The 25230-nt window shown below is 42.6% G+C and overlaps 1 protein-coding gene across 1 annotated transcript in view; it reads right to left on the bottom strand.

Annotated features, from left to right (window-relative positions):
* The window catches only part of caska (calcium/calmodulin-dependent serine protein kinase a), a 225728-nt gene that overhangs the window by 109385 nt on the left and 91113 nt on the right, over nt 1-25230 (bottom strand). The window contains 4 exon segments of the mRNA XM_070437720.1: nt 2478-2550; nt 3351-3428; nt 4934-5039; nt 20822-20934. Of these exon segments, the coding sequence (XP_070293821.1) occupies nt 2478-2550; nt 3351-3428; nt 4934-5039; nt 20822-20934 (370 nt within the window).

Raw genomic sequence — 25230 nt, 5'->3', positions numbered from 1 at the left:
ATAATGTTTTTTGACCATTCCACAATAAATAGGTGTTCCTAAGGTGTTCCTACAGTAAGGCATCCCTCCATCTACAGCACCTACCTGAAACAGATAGACATTTATCTGAGTAGGTCTACAAGTGTTAATAGTCTGTAGTCTAGTCCATTATCACAAGGTTATCAATCTGACATTCCAAACTGCCCTATTATCTCTGCTTCCAGAACTAGAATGAAAACATCAACATTCCGGATTCTCTCCACAAAATTCACATTCCCATCATTTTGTCAACATTCCTTTTCAGAATGCCTTATTCTTCGCAATCAGGAATGTGACAGCTCGTCTGTGGTTCCAATCTCTCACTCGCGCACACGCACACACACAGCGTGATGAGTAGAAGGGGTTATTGTGAATAATAGGAGATAAAAAGAGAGGCTCTGTTATTTACGCTTCTTGGGATTGAAATTAATTCAATGACTTTTGACTTTCACACATGGGGGACACACGATACACTGAGGCACACAGGCTGCTCCCTATTCAACAAGGACAGCGTTGCCATGCAACCCGTGTGTGTGACCCCTGTTGAGTTAACCTTTAATCAGAGAGTAAGCTACATATGATAAAGTAAGAGCTACTCGATACCAATCTCCACCAATGAGAAACCAGACATAGGCCTAGGTCTCTGATCTGTGCTCTTCCGGCATTAAACACAACCCATAGCCATTGAGCCAAAAGCTGGGTCACCCTCAAAACATAGTTACAAACCAAGAAATGTATGTTGATAACATATCTGAGCATCTTCATGCAGAGTGGGTACTGACATAGCTGACTAACTATGCTGTGATCTTGTAAACCCCAACGTTTTATCAGTGCTGATATATAAATGGCCAATGTGTGATAGCGAACAAGTGTTTGTCAAGCTCTTTAACAGAGATTGAGAGAGAGAGAGAGGAGGAAGGAGAGAGAGAGAGAGAGATAGAAGGGGGGATCTATATCTGTACCCAGCAGTGTCTGGTGTGAAAACTGTCAGCAGTATTTTAACAGCCAGTGCTTTATATTCAGAACAGAGCTATTTTCGTCTCACTCTGTCTGTGCCTGCTGAGAAAAAAACGTCTTTCTCTGAAAGGGATATACACCGAGTATACAAAACATTAATAACACTTTCTATTCCATGAATTAGACTGACCAGGTGAATCCAGGTGAAATCTATGATCCGTTATCGATGTGACTTGTTAAATCCACTTCAAATCATGGTGGATGAAGGGGAGGAGACAGGTTAAAGAAGGAATTAAAGCCTTGAGACATGGATTGTGTATGTGCGCCATTCAGAGGATGAACGGGCAAGACAAAATATCTAAGTGCCTTTGAACGGGGTATGGTAGGTGCCAGACRCACTGGTTTGTGTCAAGAACTGCAACGCTGCTGGGTTTTTCACGCACAACAGTTTCCCGGGTGTATCAAGAACGTTCCACCACCCAAAGGACATCCAGCCAACATGACAACTGTGGGAACCATTGGAGTCAACATGGGCCAGCATCCCTGTGGAATGCTTTATACACCTTGTAGAGGTGGGTGCAACTCAATATTAGGAAGGTGTTCCTAATGTTTTGTATACTCAGTGTATACGATAAGACTGTTTGGGGTTTCAAACATAACTACACCAGCTTCAACTCAGGAAGCTCGTACAACAACTACACACTACTTATAGTTATTGCAATTTATCTCCAAAGATAAAATGTCTGATATTGACTCATGGTTATGAAGCAATATAGTCAAGGTTGGAAAGTTTATCATCTAACCATTGCCAGGACAACAATAACAACACCTCCACCATATCATCAGCTCACATGAGACGTAAAGGAAGCTGTGGTTTTTAGCAGCTACATTTCAACCCTAATAAAACAACTGCGTCTTCAAGTTCTCACCCAGGGTGCCAGCTAGCTGCCTGGTTTCTCACAGCTTCCATCCTGACCAGATAACACCATTAACGAGCCTGATCAATCTAACACTTTTATTTATTTCTGTAATAACAGGAATATTGTCACAGAAGGTTTTTTATGAAATACAGAAACAACTAACTGTATGAAACAGTAGCGATACTGGCAATAGCATGCTGTGAGGGTAGGAACTGCACGGGTGTTTTTGGCTTAGGTATATATGCTTTAAGTCTCCAGGAGTAGAGTTGAAAATCCCTGAAAAATAAATTAATCTGCCCAGCACATCACAGACCCAGAACAAGGCCGTCAGACAGACAGAAGGCAAAATATCGAGAAGACAAGAAGCACAACTTATCACTTATTCATTGTTCAGACAGACAGACAGATTTAAAAGTCTGGGCCAAGATGGGAAAACAGATAGAATTCCCTCCTTAGCTGTTGTAGTCTGGGTCATGATGGCTGAGGAGAGGACTGGGGTGAGCTGAGCACTGTCAGTAAAATCAGAGTAAGTTCCCAACTCAGAGTAAACACACACACTATCAAAGAGACACTCTGGCCTACCTTCACGTCTCGATGGATGACGTTGTTGTCATGGCAATATCGTAGTGCCTCTAGGATCTGTCTCATGTAGTGACTGGAGAGGGATAGAGAGCAATAAAACACCATGACTGTTGATTCGATACAACATTGTTGTAATCAGTGGTGTATAGTACTTAAAGTAAGTAAAAATACTTCAAAGTTTTACTTAAGTTGTTTTTTGGGGTATCTGTAATTTACTATTCATATTTTGAACAAGTTTTACTTTTACTCCACTACCTTCCTAAAGAAAATAATGTACTTTCTACTCCATACATTTTCCCTGTCACCCAAAAGTACTCGTTACATTTTGAATGCTTAGCAGGACAGGAAACTGGTCCAATTCACACACTTATCAAGAGAACATCCCTGGTCATCCCTACTACCTCTGATCTGGCGGACTCACTAAACATAAATGCTTCGTTTGTAAATTATGTCTGAGTGTTGGAGAGTGCCCCTGGCTATCTGTAAATTGAAAAACAAGAAATTGTGCCGTTAATATAAGGAATATGAAATTACTTATACTTTTGATACTTAAGTATATTTAAAAACATCATTTTTTGACTTTTACTCAAGTAGAATTTTACTGGGTGACTTTCACTTTAGTCATTTTCTATTAAGGTATCTTTACTTCTAATCAAGTATGAAAATTGGGTACTTTTCCCACCCCTGGTTGTCATGTCAGCACTGTAATAGCAACAAGTGGATACTGTTGTTTTTGGTATCGTGTGTGTTTTTCTATTCTTCTCTGAATTTCTTTTTCACTAGTGTTGTGTTTTGAAATGCTGAATGCCACATCGAAGTATGGCCTTGAGGGGAGGAACTCTTCAAGCAGAGAATAATGGGAAGTGGTCTTACCTGGCCACTGCTTCACTGTACACAAAGCCAGCATCTGCCCTCTTCACGATCTCAAAACACAGGTCTGCTCCATCCATACTGTAGGAGAGCGAGAGAGGCCGAGGGAGAGGGAGATACAGGGGGAAGGAGAGGGAGGGAGAGAGAGAGCGAGAGAGGGGAAGAAGAGGTCAGTTTAGCATAAAGGTCAATGTAAACGTCCAGACTTCAGGAGGTGAAAAGACTATCCTTATTACAGTTTGATGTGTGTGTTACTGTCTTTACTTTATCTATCCAATACTCCATAGACACCACTGCTATGGGCCGGTTTGAAAGCTGTGTGTCTGTCGCATGTGTTTGTGGGTCTGCATATTTGTGTGTGATAAAGCTATGGAAGTTACTCAAAATGAAACTTGTTCGTTTTTAATCGAATCCTTTGACGCACATGAGAGAGATGTGAAACAGGAAATTTCTGATTTCTGATTTCACGTAAAGGAATTTGTCATGGTGTGTGTTCGTGCACACGTATGTGTGTGTCTGTGGAGTCTTCAGGGACCTAAGGGGAGGTTCCTCTGGTGTGGAATCTTTGTCTTATCTCTGCCTCTTCATATTCCACATTGGTTGTGCTTTCTTTTTTTCGTTCTCTCGTTCTCATTTTTCAGCATACACTGTCTCTTCTTCTACAGCCCAGCCTCTCTCACTAGGGCTGGGTGGTATCCAGATGTTCATGCTGTCATACTGTTTCTGTACCATACCGGGGTATACGGTATTAGCGGAAGTGCCCACAAGGGGTGCTATTTAAAACAAACTGCACAAGACAATTTAGGCAACAGGGATCTTGATCCAGGAGGGGATTGAATGTCTCTGCTGTAACCAAGAAGCTTAATCTTGACATCTAGCCGCTTAGCTAGCAAGTTAGCAAACCAAATGCAAAGCTGGAGCCCTGAGCTGGATATAATTTATTTGACACATCTTAGATTTCTTATAGTTATACTTAACTTCTAAGAAATGGTATAACCCCCCAACCCACAATATATATATATTTTTAAACGGTATTGAAAATCATACTGTCTGAATTTTGAAATAACCCGGTAATATGGCATTAACGCTCACTCCCTTTCCCTCTCTTACTTTCTCTATCACTTCTTCTACCACCTGGCCGCTCGGGCTCCTTCATCCTTTCAGCCCTCTACCATCTCTTTCTCCCTCTTCTTATTCCGTCCATCTCTCTGCTTTCTCCACTCCTATTATCACAAACCTCTCACTTCAACACATTCTAGAACAGCTTCCTACACTGATACACACACCCCTTTACCCTGTACCCATATTTTGGCCTGATAACTAGCATAGCTATGCTAGCGTTAGCGAGCAGTAGGAATCCCATTACCAGCTGTCACATCAATAATACCATTCTAGCATGACTGCGCTGCAACAAAATAAAATACGTTGATATAAACAAAATGCTTGCAGAGTATATAAGTGAATGTGTGTGTGTGTGTGTGTGTGTGTGTGTGTGTGTGTGTGTGTGTGTGTGTGTGTGTGTGTGTGTGTGTGTGTGTGAGTGATCATGTGTAATAGATAAGTTACAGAGTGTGTGACAGTCTTACAACTCGAAGACCATGTAGAGCATGCCATCTGAACTGTATGTCTCCACCAGCTCTACGATGTGAGGGTGCTTCAGCATGTGGCAGATGCTGGCCTCTCTCTTCAGATCTGTGGAGGTAAGTGAAAGAGAGAGAGAAAGGTTTGAGGTCAGGGGTTAGGGTTATTCATGGTCTCTGGCTTTCTAGAGAAAAGCATCAGAACAACTCATGTACGGTAAATGAGAGGGAAAAACTATGCTCTACGTTAGGCTAGATCAGTAGACACACCTCATCGCTAGAACTATTCAATCTGAAAAATACATGTGGTAAATATCATGTGAGAGCTTGAGTTTTGGGGAGAGTGATGTGCATGGGGAGAAAATTTGATTGCTTGAACAAATCAATATTCTGAGTCTTCAACAGGGATGCAAATGGGGTATTGCACTGTCATCCTAAACAAGATGAATTGAAGGTATAAACTCAAACAGGTATTATAAACCTGGTGGTTCGAGCCCTGAATGCTGATTGGCTGAAAGCCGTGGCATGTCAGACAGTATACCACGGGTATGAAAATATTTATATATTACACTGGTAACCTGTTTATAATAGCAATAAGGCACCTCGGGAGGTTGTGGTATATGGCCAATATTCCACAGCTAAAGGTTGTATCCAGGCACCCATCGTTGTGTCGTGCATAAGAACAGCCCTATTGGCCATATATCACACCCTCTCGTGCCTTGCTTAAATAAGCCTGAGTGAGTGAGTGTGTGTGTCTGCTGTTAAGACTAGCCAACACTAGGGGAGCTATCAGGAGCTTACATGAAGCTTCATCCAAACAGGCAATGTGTGTTACTGTTACTCTCTCCACTCCTTCCCTCTGTCCAATGTGAGGTCCTACCGTGCCATCTTCCTACCTCCTCCCCTCCCTCTCTTTCTCGCTCCCTCCCATCCTGTGTTTATATGTGTGACCCAGTTGGCAAACAGAAATACCTCCAGCCTTTTATATTGACATTTGAGTCATTTAGTAGAYGTTCTTATCCAGAGCGACTTACAGGAGTGAATGCATACATTTTCATTCATTTCCCCAGTATTGGTCCCCACTGTACTGCACTACACAGTGTACAAAATATTAAGGACACCTTCCTAATATTGAGTTGCACACCCCTCCCCCTTTTGTCCTCAGAACAGCCTCAATTCGTCGGGGCATGGACTCTACAAGGTGTCTAAAGCGTTCCACAGGGATGCTGGCACATGTTGACTCCAATGCTTCCCACAGTTGTCTGGCTGTCCTTTGGGTGGTGGACCATTCTTGATACACATGGGAAACTGTTGAGTGTGAAAAACCCAGCAGCGTTGTAGTTCTTGACACTCAAACGGGTGCGCCTGGCACCGACTACCATACCCCGTTCAAAGGCACCTAAATATTTTCTCTTGYCCATTCACTCTCTGAATGGCATACATAATCCAAATCTTAATTGTCTCAAGGCTTAAAAATCCTTATTTAACCTGTCTCCTCCCCTTCATCTACACTAACTGAAGTGGATTTAACAAGTGACATCAGTAAGGGATCATACTGTAGCTTTCACCTGGATTCACCTGGTCAGCCTATGTCATGGAAAGAGCAGGTGTCCTTAATGTTTTGTACACTCAGTGTACGCTACAGAGTGAGAGAACCAATAGATCAACACATGCTGCATGTTGTTTTGACTACAGCACTCTCTTCATCAAGCACTTGCTTGCTTCTTCAGACACAATGGACCAGCGTTGCTCAGATCTATTTTCCTCTCTTCTCTTTCCTCCCTTTCCCTCTCCTGTTTTTGCCTCGCCCTGGGCTCTACGCTAATCTTTTTCTACAAGGAGCACGTGTGCGCCTACATTGGAAAATGTAGGTGCAACACAAAGATATTTAGGAGCACAATGAAACATATTTGAGGTAATAATGCTAAAATCCTTCAAATGTTTCTAGGTACTCTGGTGCTCCTAAATAAAAATGACAGGTCGCACAGCATAATATTTAGGCGCATATGCAGGTGAAAATGGTCGCACTGAAGAACCCCGTCTCAGCTCCTCTCCTCATCCATCCATCCCCTACAGAAGGCACTTAGCTTAACCACATCATCGGCACACAATGATATATATAGAGAAGAGTATAAGGCGTGTCGGAGCTAGACGAGTGAGATATCATATGTAATCTTGCGCGCACGCACGGCACGACGCACGCACGCACGCACGCAACACCACACACACAACAACAACACAACACACACCACACACACACACACACACACACACACACACACACACACACACACACACACACACACACACCACACACACACACACGAGTGCGTGTATGATATACTACTTTTCGGCTTTATGCACACACTCCAGGAAAACACATTACTCCTCATCTTTAACAGCATTCACTTTTAATATCTTCTCTGCAATATACACCACATAAAACAAACTATGCAGACACACATACCACTACACACAAATTCTCATTCATCAAAGTACAGCCTGCAATACATTATGATGCAGCCGGAGGACATTAACATTCATCAGCAGTGCAATGTCAGAGCTCCAGGAGAAAGAAAGAAGGAAAATGAAAGAAAGAAAGGAAGCAATGTGAAAGGAGATATCGGAGAGTGTCTTCCTACACTTCCAAAAGAGCGTGGGTGGCGTTCCGTACACGGGAGAAATAATAATGGAGATCCTTCGCTATTGACAACTATCGACCCATATCAAAATTGTCTGTACTGTCAAAGGTGTTGGAGTCCTTAGTTAGTTACCTCCAAGAAAACAACCTTTTAATGGAATGCAATCAGGTTTTAGGTCTGGCCACGCACTGTTTCAGCAACATTGAAGGTTTTAAATGAAATCCACTGTACATTGTGTTCTGTTTTTATTGATTTGTCGAAGGCTTTTGACACTGTGGACATGCTGTGTTAGTGCAAAGGTTAAAATGTTGTGGAATTACTGGTCATGCTCTAGATTGGTTTATAATTACCTATCAAATCGTACACAATGTGTAATAGCGGATGGTTGTAAATCTGAGTCCATAGAGGTTGGCTCAGGTGTTCCGCAAGGTTCTATTTTGGGCCCATGTTGTTCATTTTGTATATAAACACATTGGGATCTTATTGAAACAGCGGATGTTCATTTTTATGCAGATGATACTGTTCTTTATTCAAGTGGTAGTAGTTTATCTTTAGCTTTTGAAAATGCCAAAAGAGTGTTGTTTTGCATGTCAGCAATCATGATTCAGATATAGGACCTACAAAATAAAGAAACAGTATGATGCTTGAACTAAATGTTTCAGCTCCCAGTAGAAGCTCCAGGCTCTGTGTGTCTGTGTGTCTGTGTGTCTGTGTGTGTGTGTGTGTGTGTGTGTTGGAAGTGACTGAATGGAAATGATTCTCAGATCACTGCATCAGTATTACAGCTGACCTCAGAATGAGGGCAATAAATGAGGAGGTAGGGAGCGTGAGAGAGAGAGAAGAGAGAGATTGCATAAGTGTGGTTGAATGAAAGAGATTAAATGAATGAAAATTGGGAGGGAGACTGGGAGGGAGGGGAGATGATATAGATACACCAACAAGGCCATGTTCTTTCTTCAAAGCCAGATCAAAACCATAGGAGGAAACACAAACCTCCATATGGTTTTGACACACATGCACACTGCAGGGGCATGTCAAACAGTGCCATGTTCAATGACTACCACAGATAAGAAGTTAGGAGGGGAGGGGAGGAGGAGGGGAGGAGAGGGTAGAGAGAGAGAGATCTCAATAGAGGTCCCGTTTCTCCAGCTGGGAGTTAAACCTGCTCTGGAGGAGGCCTGATCTGTGTGTGTGTGTGTGTGTGTGTGTGTAGTGGCGCGGTGTGATGTTCTGCTGTGGTTTAGTCAATGGTACATGTAGTAGAGCTCTAGGTGCCAGGTGCCCTTATATAGCTACCACCTGGAGAGGAGGAGGAGGGATGGGGAGAGGGAGGGAGGGAGGGAGGGAGGGAGGGAGGGAGGGAGGGAGGGAGGGAGGGATGGGGAGAGGGATGGAGAGAGGGATAGGGAGAGGAGGGATGGGGAGAGGGATGGGGAGAGATGAAAGTGATGAATCTCTCTGGTTCTCAGGGCTGCTTTTCTCTCTTATCTCTTCTGCAGTCTGACCTATTCATCACACACCACTGGGACAGGGGGCCTCGGCAAGTGTGTGTGTTTGTAGATGGAGAGAATGTGCAAGCATGTGTGTGTGTGTGTGTGTGTGTGTGTGTGTGTGTGTGACCCCAGCTGGCCAATCGATCGCCGGCCCACGCCATTTCTTGGTCCTTCAGGCCCGTCCCTAGTTGTTGTGCAGCAGTGTGTGTGACTACTCTCCTGTATTAAAGCTGCTTGTTCAAGAGTAACTGTTCTATTTTCTATCACCCAACAAATGTGAAGTATAAAAACAAATCAACAAAGGGAACAGTGTTGCTGCCATCTAGAGTTTGTGTGTGTGTACGGTTGATAGATTTCTCAGCGCTCCGGCCAAGGCTTGTGATTGGATACAAACAGGTGGGAGGGTGATGGAGAGGAATGGGAGGCCAAGTGAAAGTTTAATTTGTGTTTTTCTCGGTCGTTTTCYATCCCTCTGTTTCCATCACTCGCTTTATGAGAAGGGAGGGATGACAGAAATCCCTGGCTCTGGTAGAAAAATATATATTTCTCCTCCGCGGAGCAGGATACATGATCCCTAGTTCAGAAGGGGTTTGTAGGGGATTGTCTGTGGAGTATGGTAGGAAGAGAAGCTAAGCTCAAATATTCATGCAGACTTAGAAAAGGACTTAACCTGACAGTGAGTTTTCATAGCACGCACRCACACACACGCACACACACACACACACAGCTCAATTCCATAAATTACTACAGAAGTAATAAATAATACTAGTAAATAATAATTGGAATTGTTATGCCAAACCGACTAGCACGGAGGGGAGCAGTGTTGTCTGGAGAAACCACAGATGTGTCCTGCATCAGGGGAACAGGCCGGATCAGCTACCTAACAACACAGTGACATRTCATACTTCACTGTACTGAAATCTACCATTCAACACCCATCTGTGACTATACCTAGCCACACACATATACACATATCTCTTTGTCAAATCTTCTGCTAGTCCCTATACACTCCAGTGGGAAGAAATGAGAATGGAGATGGAAACATGAGAGTGGAGTGACAAACTGTACAACTGTATGACACTCAGACAACAGACAAAAGACAAGAGGACAGTCCCAGTTTTCCTCCGGAGATATTGGACAGTGCAATTTTTACTGTTGTCAGTATTCACATATGAAAGCTTGAGTCTGACACACGCAGACCACACACACTTAGAGATGGCAGTTCTGATCAACTTGATTCATTACTGAAGGGACTTGAGGGACCAGCAATAGAAATCAATAACCTTGTTTCACTTTTCTCATTTTAATTGTTCAGCAAAAAAGTATATTTTCCAGCAATGTAAAAACATAGCAGCTAGTACCAAGATACCCTACATGAATGTGGAATGTGCTTTGAGATCAGAATCAGGCATTAAAAGTCAATATTTTTCAAGGTTCCTAATGACAGAGCAGAGGATGTGATCAGCGGACAGGAAAGAACAGTTTCATTAGACAGCCTTCATAGAGCACAGAAAGACCGATCTCACAGAACCTCCCTCTGTCACGCCCTGACTTTAGTTATATTTGCTTTCTTTATTATTTGGTTAGGTCAGGGTGTGACAAGGGGTGGTTTGTTTAGTTTATGTATTGTCTAGGGGTTTTTGTCTTGTCTAGGGTTTTTTGTTATCTATGGGGATTTTGTATTGTCTAGGGGTTGTAGGTTTATGGTGGCCTGAGTGGGTTCCCAATCAGAGACAGCTGTTTATCGTTGTCTCTGATTGGGGAGCCTATTTAGGTTGCCATTTTCCATGTTGGTTTGGTGGGTAGTTGTCCATGTTTAGTTGCCTGTGAGCACTACGTTGGCGGCACGTTTCGTTTGTTAAGTATTCTTCGTGGAATTAAAATATGTATTTCAATCGCGCTGCACCTTGGTCCACTCCTTTAAACGGCTGTGACACCCTCTTTCTTTCCTTTTCTCTCTCTCCCTCCAAATTCACACCATTATTTCTCCCTCGCTCTCTTTATCCATTTCCTAATCTCTCACTCTACAGGTCTGCCTGCCTGTCTCTCTCTCTCCTTCTCATAGAAGGTAGGCGTTAGAGCTGTAATGGTCACTAAGTATAACGTGCCAGTGGTTGAGGTAATGGTAAGGCAGAGTACAGTGGTAATATAATGTAGATGTATGAGTCTCCATTGCAGATGAGATGCCATCAGTTACCTATGTGTGTGTTAGGCAATTATGCAAAGAATAGGCCCATACTCTGCTGCCAATTTACCCTCAATTGGCTCAGAGTGTGTGTGTGTGTGTGTGTGTGTGTGTGTGTGTGTGTGTGTTTGCCTGAGACAAGAAAAGGAAGATATATCATAATGGGTGGTTGAAGTAACTACAGTCCATATGTGGTCCTCTAAAATAAAGTGGCAGACTTCCCCGAGATTGAACCCTGCAATCTTCCCCTCTTAAAAACAAATAGAACAACTCTATTTCTCTCTCTTTCAGAGTGGACGAATGGCGCAGCAATGGATAGCTGCAGTTTTACGAGCTGCTGACCAATTCTGATATGTTGTGGGGGTTTTTCCACTGGTATGAACTTTTTTTGTACATAATGTTTCCGCCATCGTTTCCTATGACCGAAAAGAGCTTCTGGACATCAGAACAGTGGTCACTAACCTGGATGTGGATGAGGATTTCTACTTCAATGAGTTGGCGGCGCMGGACATACTGCTCACCCCGGACTAGGCCCTAATCCCCAACACTCAGAACAGGAAGTAACGGTGTAAGAGAGGCCGACGTGCGGGCATCCTGGCGAAACTAYGTCGGCGAGTAAATAAATCGCCAATGTGCAATCACTGGAGAACTGGACGAGCTCCATTCGAGGTTAACCTATCAAGGGGACCTGAAGAACTGAAATATTGTGGCTGAACAAGGACATGGATAATATACAACTAGCTGGTTTTTCTATCCGTCAGCAGGACAGAACAGCAGCCTATGGTAAACTCAAGGGGGAGATGTGTCTCTGTGAACAACAGCTGGAGCGCGATCTCTAATATTAAGGAAGTCTCGAGGTTCTGCTCGCCTGAGTTAGATAAGCTGTAGACCAGTGGTTCTCAACTGGTTTTGCCTGGGGTCCCAAATTTGAAAGGACAATTTATTCACAAATCAATACTATGGACTGTTAATGATTGCATTTTGTAATGTTGTATTGCAGCTGCCTTCTTGGGCAGGCTTCACTTGCAAAATAGACTCTGTCTCACTGGGCTACTATTATGGTGTTAAAGAAAGTCATTACACAGACATATTAGCTGAGAAAACATTTATGATCAATCCAAGAGAATAAGCCGTTTAATTAGGCGGCCAGTTCAGGGGTGGGGTGTAATATATTATCAGACTCAGAACATGACATGAATACCAGTCCAACAATGTTAATGAACAGTATCACATACCAGTCCAACAATGTTAATGAACAGTATCACACACCAGTCCAACAATCGTTACCATGAACAGTAACACACACCAGTCCAATAATGTTAATGAACAGTAACACATACCAGTCCAAAATGTTAATGAACAGTACACACACCAGTCCAAAATGTTAATGAACAGTACACACACCAGTCCAATAATTTAATGAACAGTACACACACCAGTCCAAAATGTTAATGAACAGTACACCACACCAGTCCAATAATGTTAATGAACAGTAACACAACCAGTCCAACAATGTTATTGAACAGTATACCAGTCCAAAATGTTAATGAACAGTAACACACACCAGTCCACATAATGTTAATGAACATAGTACACAACCAGTCCAATAATGTTAATGACAGTAACACACACCAGTCCAAAATGTTAATGAACGAACACATACCAGTCCAAAAGTTTAATGAACATATACCAGTCCAAACAATGTTAATGAACAGTAACAACACACCAGTCCAAAATGTTAATGAACAGTACACAACACCAGTCCAAAATGTTAATGAACAGTACACACAACCAGTCCAATAATGTTAATGAACAGTACACACACCAGTCCAAAAATGTTAATGAACAGAACACACACCAGTCCAATAATGTTAATGAACAGTAACACACACCAGTCCACAATGTTAATGAACAGTAACACACACCAGTCCAAAATGTTAATGACAGTACACACACCAGTCTCAACAATGTTAATGAACAGTAACACACACCAGTCCAATAATGTTAATGAACAGTACACACACCAGTCCAAAATGTTAATGAACAGATAACACACCAGTCCAAAAATGTAAAACAGAACAGTAACGTCAATGTTAATGAACAGAACATACCAGTCCAAAATGTTAATGAACAGTCATACCAGTCCAACAATGTAATGAACAGTAACACACACCAGTCCAATAATGTTAATGAACAAGTAACACACCAGTCCAATAATGTTAATGAACAGTAACACACACCAGTCCAATATGTTAATGAACAGATCACACACCAGTCCAAATGTTAATGAACAGTACACACCACCAGTTCATAATGTTAATGAACAGTAACACACACCAGTCCAAAAATGTTAATGAACAGTAACACACACCAGTCCAAAATGTTAATGAACAGTACACACCACCAGTCAAAACAATGTTAATGAACAGTACACACACCAGTCCAAAATGTTAATGAACAGTACACATACCAGTCCAAAATGTTAATGAACAGAACACACACCAGTCCAACAATGTTAATGAACAGTAACACACCAGTCCAAAATGTTAATGAACAGTAAACACACCAGTCCAACATGTTAATGAACAGTCAACACACCAGTCCAACAATGTTAATGAACAGTAACACACACCAGTCCAACAATGTTAATGAACAGTAAACACACCAGTCCAAAATGTTAATGAACAGAACACACACCAGTCCAACAATGTTAGATGAACAGTAATCACACAACCAGTCCAACAATGTTAATGAACAGTAACACCAACCAGTCCAAATGTTAATGAACAGTACACCACACCAGTCCAATAATGTTAATGAACAGTATCACACACCAGTCCAATAATGTTAATGAACAGTAACACACCAGTCCACAATGTTAATGAACAGTAACACACACCAGTCCAACAATGTTAAGAATGGAACAGGAAACTGGACGGAACACACAGAGATGAGGAATCCAACAATGTAGTATGAACGAGGCAAAGAACACTACAGCAGGTCCAACAATGTTAATGAACAGTATCACACACCAGTCCAACAATGTTAATGAACAGTATCACACACCAGTCCAACAATGTTAATGAACAGTAACACACACCAGTCCAACAATGTTAATGAACAGTAACACACCAGTCCAACAATGTTAATGAACAGAAACACACCTGTCCAGCAATGTTAATGAACAGTAACACACCAGTCCAACAATGTTAATGAACAGAAACACATAAGTGTTTAAAATAGAAAAAAAAACAATCTTAGGATTTTTTAATCATCAATTACCATGTGAATAGTTTCACAACCTTGACSTTTTTAAAAGGTGTAAGTTAACCAGTTCAATAAAATGTAATATGAATGTCATAATGAATTAACAATAACAATTGACATAGTGAACAATAACTCATGAACCTGTTTATTTATTGTGTGCGTGGCCTATCAGTGGGAAAGCTGGKGGTGTTTCTTCAGTTTGATACGTTTATTGAAGTCCGGGGTTGACAGGGACACTAAGAGGTCATTCTAGCTGTCCAGTTTGTTTCTTCTTTTAGTTTTCAGCACGACCATAGCAGAGAAGCCACTTTCACACAGATATGTAGTGCTGAACGGCAGCATGATTCTGATTGCACGGCAGGCGAGAGCAGGATACTCTCCCACTACGCTGCACCAGAACTGTGCCAGTGTCATTTCCGGCGCATGCTCAGTCCGCCATCAAATGACACTTCCAACAGCTGTCATCTTAATTGCTTGGCAACATGACGCATCCCATCTCCACTCAAAATGGGGTCGCGTATCCAGTCATCTTGTCTCCTGTTCTCCTCCGGGGWGTAGTCGCAAAACTTTCCCTGCAGCTTGACAAGATACTGTTTAATGTTTTTTTCCCAGTGTGTCGCCGTGCAACTTGTTGAGCAGATTCTGAATCTCAAAATCAGCATTGGGAAACATGTCAATCCTCCCGTTAGAAACATGCTTTGACAAAACGGCAAGCTTCATCTTGAAGGCATCCACTTTATCCATTTGTTCAAAACRATTGGCCMCCTCCCTTGCATTGACACATTGAGAGAATTCAGATGATCAAAAMTATCCGCCAGGTAGGCAACCTGCACCAGCCATTCCTCACAATTGAAATGTTCGGCCAAAGGTGACTCGTTTTCCGAAAGATACGGAGCAATCTCCGCGCGAATAAAAGCGACCCAACACTTTACCCCTGGAAAGCCAGCGGACCTCTGCATGATAAAGCAGCTGCTGGTGCTCCCTCCTCATATCCCTGCAGAAGGCCTGGAAACACCTGCTTTTCGTGGAACTCTTTTTGATATAKTTGACACACTTGATCACATCCTGGAGAGTGGCGTGGAGCTCAGGCACCATGTATTTCGCTGCCAATGCCTCCCTGTGTAGGAASCAGTGGTTCCTTTTCGCACTTGGTGCACTCTCCATGATCCGCTTTACTACTCTGGAGTGCTTTCCCGTCATGGCAGCTGCCCCATCAGTGGTCACACCAACTCACCCATCCCAGGCCAGTCCCACGATGCCCAGGTATCCTACATGTCCATTGTGTTAAAGACAGCCTCTGCACAACTGAGCAAGAGGACAAGTACATTAGAGTGTCTAGTTTGAGAAACAGACGCCTCACAAGTCCTCAACTGGCAGCTTCATAAAATTTTTGYGTGTACTATTTAATGAAGCTGCCAGTTGAGGACTTGTGAGGSATCTGTTTATCAAACTACACACTAATGTACTTGTCCTCTTGCTCAGTTGTGCACCAGGGCCTCCCACTCCTCTTTCCATTCTGGTTAGCCAGTTTGCTCTGTTCTGTGAAGGGAGTAGTACACATCGTTATACGAGATCTTCAGTTTCTTGGCAATTTCTCGCATGGAATAACCTTCATTTCTCAGAACAAGAATAGACTAATGAGTTTCAGAAGAAAGTACTTTGTTTCTAGCCATTTTCAGGCTGTAAWCGAACCCACAAATGCTGATGCTCCAGATACTCAACTAGTCTAAAGAAGGCCAGTTTTATTGCTTCTTTAATCAGAACAACAGTTTTCAGCTGTGCTAACATAATTGCAAATGGGTTTTCTAATGATCAATTAGCCTTTTCAAATGATACACTTGCATTAGCTAACACAATGTGCCATTGGAACACAGGGGTGATGGTTGCTGATAATGGGCCTCTGTACGCTTATGTAGATATTCCATAAAAAATCTGCAATTTCCAGCTACAATAGTCATTTACAACATTAACAATGTCTACACTGTATTTCTGATCAATTTGATGTTATTTTAATGGACTTTTTTTTKTGCTTTACTTTCAAAAACAAGGACATTTCTAAGTGACACAACTTTTGAACGGTAGTGTATGCATTGAGCTTATCTGATGCTTTAAGCACACTGTTTGATGAAATAAGACACAAATGGCTCAAGAGTGAGCCAGAGATCAAGACAACCATAAGAAATAAAACTTTACCTGACCATCCTCCTCCTGTCCCTAATGGCTTTCGCAGATTGTGCCACTACTCTCCTGAAGTTGCCGGTAATAGGCTGCACGAGGAGTCTGCGATCTTTCTCATGTGGAATGCCAATTTATCTTACGATTTCTACCGATCCGCCTGCCAGCCAGTTATGGTTTTCATATGCACATTTTCGTGGAACAGCTTCATTTAATTTATATCCATTGTATAATGATTGTAATTAATCCAAATTATATCCAAACCTAAAGCCAACAATTAAAAACATTGCAGCCTGCAGGTAGAAATGATCCTGATAAAAATGTATTTCCTATAAATCACATTGGCTTTGCATGGGCCTGTCTGCAACAAACTTGAAACATTGTATAAACTATTTACTAATTGGCCTGGCCCAAAGCTTGAACTAGCAAACTTGCAATATTGTATCAAATATTCTGCGACCTCAGAGACTCGCAAATACATTGAGGAGGAAAAAACAGACTTAGTTTGCTTGATGTTTGAGGTGAAGAAAACATTACTTTGAGAAGCGCCACAGCTCATTAGTGGTGGGGCGTTAAGCCAATCAGAAATACTATCAGATCCCCAAATGGGCTCATTTATATCAGTCCCTCAGGATTCAGCGATTCTGCGATCGCATAATTCGATGCAAAATGAACCAATCAGCGCATATTATGAGGGCTCGCAATTTTGACCAATCCCTGCACTTTTAGCGCATAAAAGGGTCCAATCAAACGCGGGTTCGTAATTTTGACCAATTACTGCACTGTTCACGTGCGAAGATGGGTGATATTTGATTGATATCTATTAATTGTACTGCCTGTCAGCAATCTAATTTTCCAACAAAAATAACAGCTAACGACCGTGCAAAACAATTTCCAAATGCAAAGCATATGACAATGCCAGAACAGTTCCCATGACTGAAGTGGTAGCAGGGAAGACTGTGGCAAGCACTGAAAGTATCAAGGTGAGTGGCGTTTTACTCAAACCTTTACTCTGCTAACCTTGACTTTAGTAGGGTGGTCGGTACTCTGCTCTCCCCAGTCTGTCTATGGAGAGCGCTGCTCAAAGCACTGAGTGCAATTTGTCAGCTTTGCCGTTTTAAACTCTCTGTAAAACTTAATACGGATCACGAAAGCACAATCTCTCTGGATTTTTTAGAAATGGTAATACTGTTTAAAAAAAGTACATATCAACCACAATACTACATTTTTACGTTTTCTGTTCTTTATCTCCCTTATGACCCTTTCAGAAAAAAAATCACAATCTTTTATTATATTTTGAAGACAACTTATTAGAAAGAAATATCGATCCGCATCCATCTCTGCAGCTCTCCACCAATCAGGCCTTTATGGTAGAGTGGCCAGACGGAAGCCACTCCTCAGTAAAAGGCACATGACAGCCGCTTGGAGTTTTCCAAAAGGTACCTAAAGACTCCCAGACCATGAGAAACAAGATTCTCTGGTCTGATGAAACCCAAGATTTAACTATTGGGCCTGAATGCCAAGCGTCACATCTGGAGGAAACCAGGGACCGCTCATCACCTGGCCAATACCATGCCTATGGTGAAGCATGGTGGTGGCAGCATCATGCTGTGGGGATGTTTTTCAGCGGCAGGGACTGGGAGACTCGTCGAGATAGAGGGAAAGATGAATGGAGCAAAGTACAGAGAGATCCTTGATGAAAAACTGCTCCAGAGCGCTCAGGACCTCAGACTGGGGTGAAGGTTCATCTTCCAACAGGACAACGACCCTAAGCACACAGCCAAGACAACGCAGGAGTGGCTTGGGACAAGTCTCTGAATGTCCTTGAGTGGCCCAGCCAGAGTCCGGACTTGAACCCGATCGAACATCTCTGAAGACCTGAAAATAGCTGTGCAGCGACGCTCCCCATCCAACCTGACAGAGCTTGAGAGGATCTGCGGTTAAGAATGGGAGAAACTCACCAAATACAGGTGTGCCAAGCCTGTAGCGTCATACCCAAGAAGACTCGAGACTGTAATCGCTGCCAAAGGTGCTTCAACAAAGTAGTGAGTAAAGGGTCTGAATACTTATGTAAATGTAATATTTCAGTTTTTTATTGTTGATACATTTGCAAAAATGTCGTAAAAAAACTTTTTTTGCTTTGTCATTATAGGGTAAAGAGAGACCTAAGACAACAACATAGCATGGTAGCAACACCACATGACAACAACATGTTAGCAACACAACATGGCAGCAGCACAACATGGTACAAACATTTTTGGGAACAGACAACAGCACAAAGGCAAGAAGGTAGAGACAATAATACATCATGCGAAGCATGAGTGTCCATAATTGAGTCTTTGAATGAAAAGATGGGAGATAAAAGCTGTCCAGTTTGAGTGTTTTTTGCAGCTCGATCCAGTCGCTAACTGCAGCGAATTGAAAAGAGGAGCAACCCAGGGATGTGTGTGCTTTGGGGACCTTTAACAGAATGTGACTGGCAGAATGAGTGTTGTATGTGGAGGATGAGGGCTGCAGTAGATTTCTCAGATGGGGGGAGTGAGGCCTAAGAGAGTTTTATAAATAAGCATCAACCAGTGGGTCTTGCGATGGGTATACAGAGATGACCAGTTTACAGAGGAGTATAGAGTGCAGTGATGTGTCCTATAAGGAGCATTGGTGGCAAATCTGATGGCTGACTGGTAAAGAACATCTAGTGATGCAGCCAGTCAAGATTCTCTCAATGGTGCTGAAAACTCCCTCGGGAGGTAGACTGGTCGGCATTTAACAATCAGGCATGCCATTTTTAACCTCTCCCTGACCCAGTCTGTAATATCTACATGTTTCAAGCAGACCACCACAGTCCCTGTGCACAAGAATGCGAAGGTAACCTGTCTAAATGACTATCGCCCCGTAGCACTCACATCTGTAGCCATGAAATGCTTTTAAAGGCWGGTMATGGCTCACATCAACACCATCATCCCARACACCCTGGACCCACTCCAATTCGCATACCGCCCCAACAGATCCACAGATGACACAATCTCTATTGAACTCCACACTGCCCTTTCCCACATGGACATGAGGAACACCTATGTGAGAATGCCGTTCATTATCTACAGCTCAGAGTTCCACATAGTGCCCTCTAAGTTCATCACTAAGCTAAGGACTTTGGGACTGAACACCTCCCGCTGAAACTGGATCCTGGGGCCCGAGTTCCCTGCCGCCCAGGACTTCTATCCTAGCRGTGTCAGAGGAAGGCCTTAAACATTGTCAAAGATTTCAGCCACCCAAGTCATAGACTGATCCCCTTCCTACCGCAAGGCAAGCGGTACCGATGCACCATGTCTGGAACCAACAGGACCCTGAACAGCTTCAACCCCCAAGCGATAAGACTGCTAAATAGTTAGTTAAATAGTAAACCAAATAGCTACCGGACTATCTGCATTGGCCTTTTTGCACTAACTTGTTTTACTCATCACCTACGCTGCTGCTACTGTTTATTATCTATCCTGTTGCCTAGTCACTTTATTCCTAGTTATATGTACTGTACATATCTACCTCAATTACCTCGTACCCCAGCACATCGACTCGGTACTGGTACCCCGTGTATATAGCCAAGATATCGTTACTCATTGTGTATTTATTATTACTTTTATTATTATGGGTTATTACTTTTCTATTATTTCTCTATTCTCTCTCTCTCTGCATTGTTGGGAAGGGCCCGTAAGAAAGCATTTCTCTGTTAGTCTCCACCTGTTGTTTACGAAGCATGTGACAAATAAAATTAGATTTGATATGAGGCCTGTGCACTGCGTCTGGTGCTTTGTGCAGACAATTTCATGACTCACTGGCCTCTTTGTGATTAGTTTGCTTTCGGAAAAAACAAAGTACCAAAATGTCTATCGTGATAGTTTTTACCTCAGAGGCAGGGCTAAAGGGTTATTTGGAGTACCAATTCAGAGTGAGGACACACACACACACACACACACACACACACACACACACACACACACACACACACACACACACACACACACACACACACACACACACAGCTGATAAGTGTGTATATTTGTCTCTATAACCACCAGCATCCACACACAACAGAGAGAGAGAGAGTGATATATAGTGTGTGCGTATGTTTTCTTACCCTCTGTGCTGAGTCCAGGGCTGGAAGTAAACTGGGCCACATCTACAATCTTCACAGCAAACTGCTGTCCTGTGTCTCTGTTTATACATCTCCTCACCACGCTGAACGGACCCCTGCACAGGAAAGAACACACACACCTTAACATCTCATACCTTTATACAGAACACCTTTACATCCCATACCTTTATACATAGGACAGAACACCTTAACATCCCATACCTTTATACATAGGACAGAATACCTTAACATCCCATACCTTTATACATAGGACAGAACACCTTTACATCCCATACATAGGACAGAATACCTTAACATCTCATCATTAAATACAAAAGAAACACAAATAGTGGGTTGTTCCATTTTGTATATATTGTAATAACTTTTTAACCGTACCCCTTTTGATTTACAGTACCAGTCAAAAGTTGGGACACACCTACTCATTCAAGGGTTTTTCTTTATTTTGACTATTTTCTACATTGTAGAATAATAGTGAAGACATCAAAACTATGAAACAACACACATGGAATCATGTAGTAACCAAAAAAAGTGTTAAACAAATCAAAATATATTTTATACTTCAGATTCTTCAAAGTAGCCACCCTTTGCATCGAGGACAGCTTTGCACATTCTTGGCATTCTCTCAACCAGCTTCACATGGGATGCTTTTCCAACAGTCTTGAAGGAGTTCCCACATATGCTGAGCACTTGTTGGCTGCTTTTCCTTCACTCTGCGGTCCAACTCATCCCAAACCATCTCAATTGGGTTGAGGTCAGGTGATTGTGGAGGCCAGATCATCTGATGCAGCACTCCATCACTCTCCTTYTTGGTCAAATAGCCCTTACACAGCCTTGAGGTGTTTTGGGTCATTGTCCTGTTGAAAAACAAATGATAGTCCCACTAAGCACAAACCAGATGGGATGGCGTATCGCTGCAGGATGCTGTGGTAGCCATGCTGGTTAAGTGTGCCTTGAATTCTAAATAAATCACTGACAGTGTCAACAGCAAAGCACCCCCACACCATCACACTTCCTCCTCCATGCTTCACAGTGGGAACCTCACATGCGGAGATCATCCGTTCACTTACTCTGCGTCTCACAAAGACACGCAGTTGGAACCAGAAATCTMAAATGTGGACTCATCAGACCAAAATGACAGATTTTCACCGGTCTAATGTCCGTTGCTTGTATTTCTTGGCCCAAGCAAGTCTCTTCTTCTTATTGGTGTCCGTCCTTTAGCAGTGGTTTCTTTGCAGCAAATCGACCATGAAGGTCTGATTCACACAGTCTCCTCTGAATAGTTGATGTTGAGATGTGTCTGTTACTTGAACTCTGTGAAGCATTTATTGCCAAAACAATTAGGAGATAGATGTGCTCAAAGCTGACCCATTTTGCAAACCCCACCCTCCCACGAGACATCCATGTCTTCAACACTGGAAAAGATAAATGTTTGAGTTTGAAGGGGTGCGGTCAAAAAGTGATTGAAATCAAATAGAAAGACCYTAGTACAAGTATAGTCTTAAACAGACGAATGTATTCATTCAATTGTTCCTTAACGTATCTGCAGTAACCAAAAGCAAGACATTGAGGCTGAATATGATTACACTATATAAAAACATCATAGCTAAAAGAGTTGAGGTCAGTTCCATCAACTTCAGTCAGTTCTGATATTGAATCATTCTAAGATGAGGAAAATGTAAACCACAACAGTGACCTTAACACAGATGGAGTTGACCCTGAGTCAGTGAGAGGTGTTTAGTAAATACAAGGTTTCCGCTGCCCTCGCAGACCTCTCACAGTAGCTTGGCAGTTGGCACAGAGCAGAAGGCACACACACACACACCCACACACATATATACACACACACACAGAGAGAGAGAGAGACACACACACACATTCCTTGGAAAGCAGAGCCTCTCCTGCCTCAGGTGTGTGTATGCTAGACAACGTCTGATTAAAGATGACCCAGTTCACACACACCCTCAGAGAATACAAAGAGACTGAATGTGAGTGTGAGTGTGCGTTTGTGCATGCGTGTGGGACAGTTTGAGTGCATTGCTGTCGCTCTCCTTTCATATTCCCTCCCTGTCCGACTCCTTCATCTCTCTACCCCTCCCATCTTTCTCTCCCTCTCCCCACTTCTCTCCTCCCCCCCTTCCCATCTCTTCAATTCAATTAAAAGGGCTTTGTTGGCATGAGAAACATATGTTTACATTGCCAAAGCAAGTGAAATCGACAAAACAAAAGGGAAATAAGATAAATAAACAATCAGAAATGAACAGTAAACATTACACACAAGTTTTAATATAGATGTTTCAAATGGTATATTATTGGCTATATGCAATGTGCAATGTAACAATATGCAAAACGAACGGGAAAATAAGGGGCCTCTCTCTATGCCTCACCATCTCTCTCTACCCCCATCTGTCTGAACTGTTAGTGAACTGAGGGAGAGTGGTGAGCTGAATTCACCAGCAGAGCAGCTTTTAACCAGGAGACAGAGAAAACCTATTCACACATACTTCCCGTTGAGCATTGGGAATATTCTACTAAACTCACACAATCATTGTCATCACCAAGCGGCAGTCAAAACTAGTGGTTATATATAGATGAACAGCTCTCCAGCCTGAGTGCCTGTGTGTGTTTTACCATCTCTGGGCAGTGTTTCTCTGTACATCACCCCTCTGAAGCTAAGCAGCTTTAATCTGATCACCATCTGCTATACACACACACACACACTTAGATAGCAATAACGCTGAGTAAAGTGTAATCATTTTGACCTGGCTGCCTGTCATTTTTTATGGAGGTCAAAATCCATTCCAATAACCAAGCTCACACACTCACACGTGCACGTTCAGGCATACAGGAACAGTGTATATGAGAAGTAGTGTAGTGCATTTGTTCAAGTTCTTTATTCTCTGCTGGAGTTCCCTTAGAAACAAGGCAGCACCTTCTCTCTTAACGAGTGAAACCCAATAGCATACAGTTACAGTTAATGAATAAACAATGACTCCACAGCTTCCCCTCCAAGAGAAAGGAGATATAGCCTACAGGAGAGAGGAAGGAAGAGAGAGAGANTAGGGCTACAAATTTAATTCCCCTTCTTTCAGATGGTTTAGAAAACGAGCTAATTTTCCCGATAATAGAATTTGTCCTTCAGAGGCGCTTTTCTGCCACAAAGAGAGAAATGAAAGAGGTAGTAATCAGACCCTCTATCAATTGGCCACTTTAAACACCCTCCCCGCTCTCTCCCTCTCACACCATATAATGTGATTATATGAATACTTCAGTCTCTTGTTCTCTCTGGCCCTTTGAAATCCTGCGAGGGAGGAAGGAATGAAAAGGAGAGAGAGAGAGAGAGAGAGAGAGAGAGAGAGAGAGAGAGAGAGAGAGAGAGAGCGAGAGAGCGAGAGAGCGAGAGAGCGAGAGAGCGAGAGAGAGGGGAAGATGGGGATTAGTGTATAGGATTGCTCCTTTTGGCCGTTGGTCACGGAGCAGAGACAGAAACCCCTAAATCTTCAGAGGAAGAGGGATAGTGAAGTCTACATTTGTGTATTTGTGTGTGTGACAGCAAGAGAGAGCTAGTGAGACAGAGGGTACTGCAGAAGTCTCTCTGAGCATAACAGGGACATTTATCATGCAATAAATAAAGAATATAAATACACACACAGCATAACTCCTGGCAGAGCTCCTGGGTCAACAGCTTAGCGAAAGGAAACATTCCGAGGTTTCCACGGCTGAAGTCACATGAAAGACATTTAGATTTAACGGTTGTTTGATCGGTAATTAGCAACGGTGTTAGCCACTGAAAACACACACTGTAAATTCCTCCTCAGCCCAGCTCATGCATCTGAAACCAGGCAGATGTGCTCTGATGTTGTGGCCAGAGAGAGGAGAGAGAGAGAGAGATATACTGAAACTCTAACATCATCCTCAGCTCAAACACCAAATTGAGACTGCATGCATAATTCTTCAAAAAATATCCTCCATGTACAACGTAAATTCTACAACCACCTAAAAGGAAGCGATTCACAAACCATCAGCTTCAGAGAAATTAACCTGGAGAAGAGCCCCCTAAGCAAGCTGGTCCTGGGGCTCTGTTCACAAACACAAACAGACCCCACAGAGCACCAGGACAGCAACACAATTAGACCCAACCAAATGATGAGAAAACAAAAAGATAATTACTTGACACATTGGAAAGAATTGACAAAAAACAGACCAAACTAGAACGCTATTTGGCCCTAAACAGAGAGTACACAGTGGCAGAATACCTGACCACTGTGACTGACCCAAAATGAAGGAAATCTTTGACTATGTACAGACTCAGTGAGCATAGCCTTGCTATTGAGAAAGGCCGCCATAGGCAGACCTCGTTCTCAAGAGAAGACAGGCTATATCCACACTGCCCA

The sequence above is a fragment of the Salvelinus sp. IW2-2015 genome, linkage group LG36, assembly GCF_002910315.2.
Source record: "Salvelinus sp. IW2-2015 linkage group LG36, ASM291031v2, whole genome shotgun sequence".
Taxonomy (NCBI): domain Eukaryota; kingdom Metazoa; phylum Chordata; class Actinopteri; order Salmoniformes; family Salmonidae; genus Salvelinus; species Salvelinus sp. IW2-2015.
This window is presented reverse-complemented; position numbering and strand designations above follow the sequence as displayed.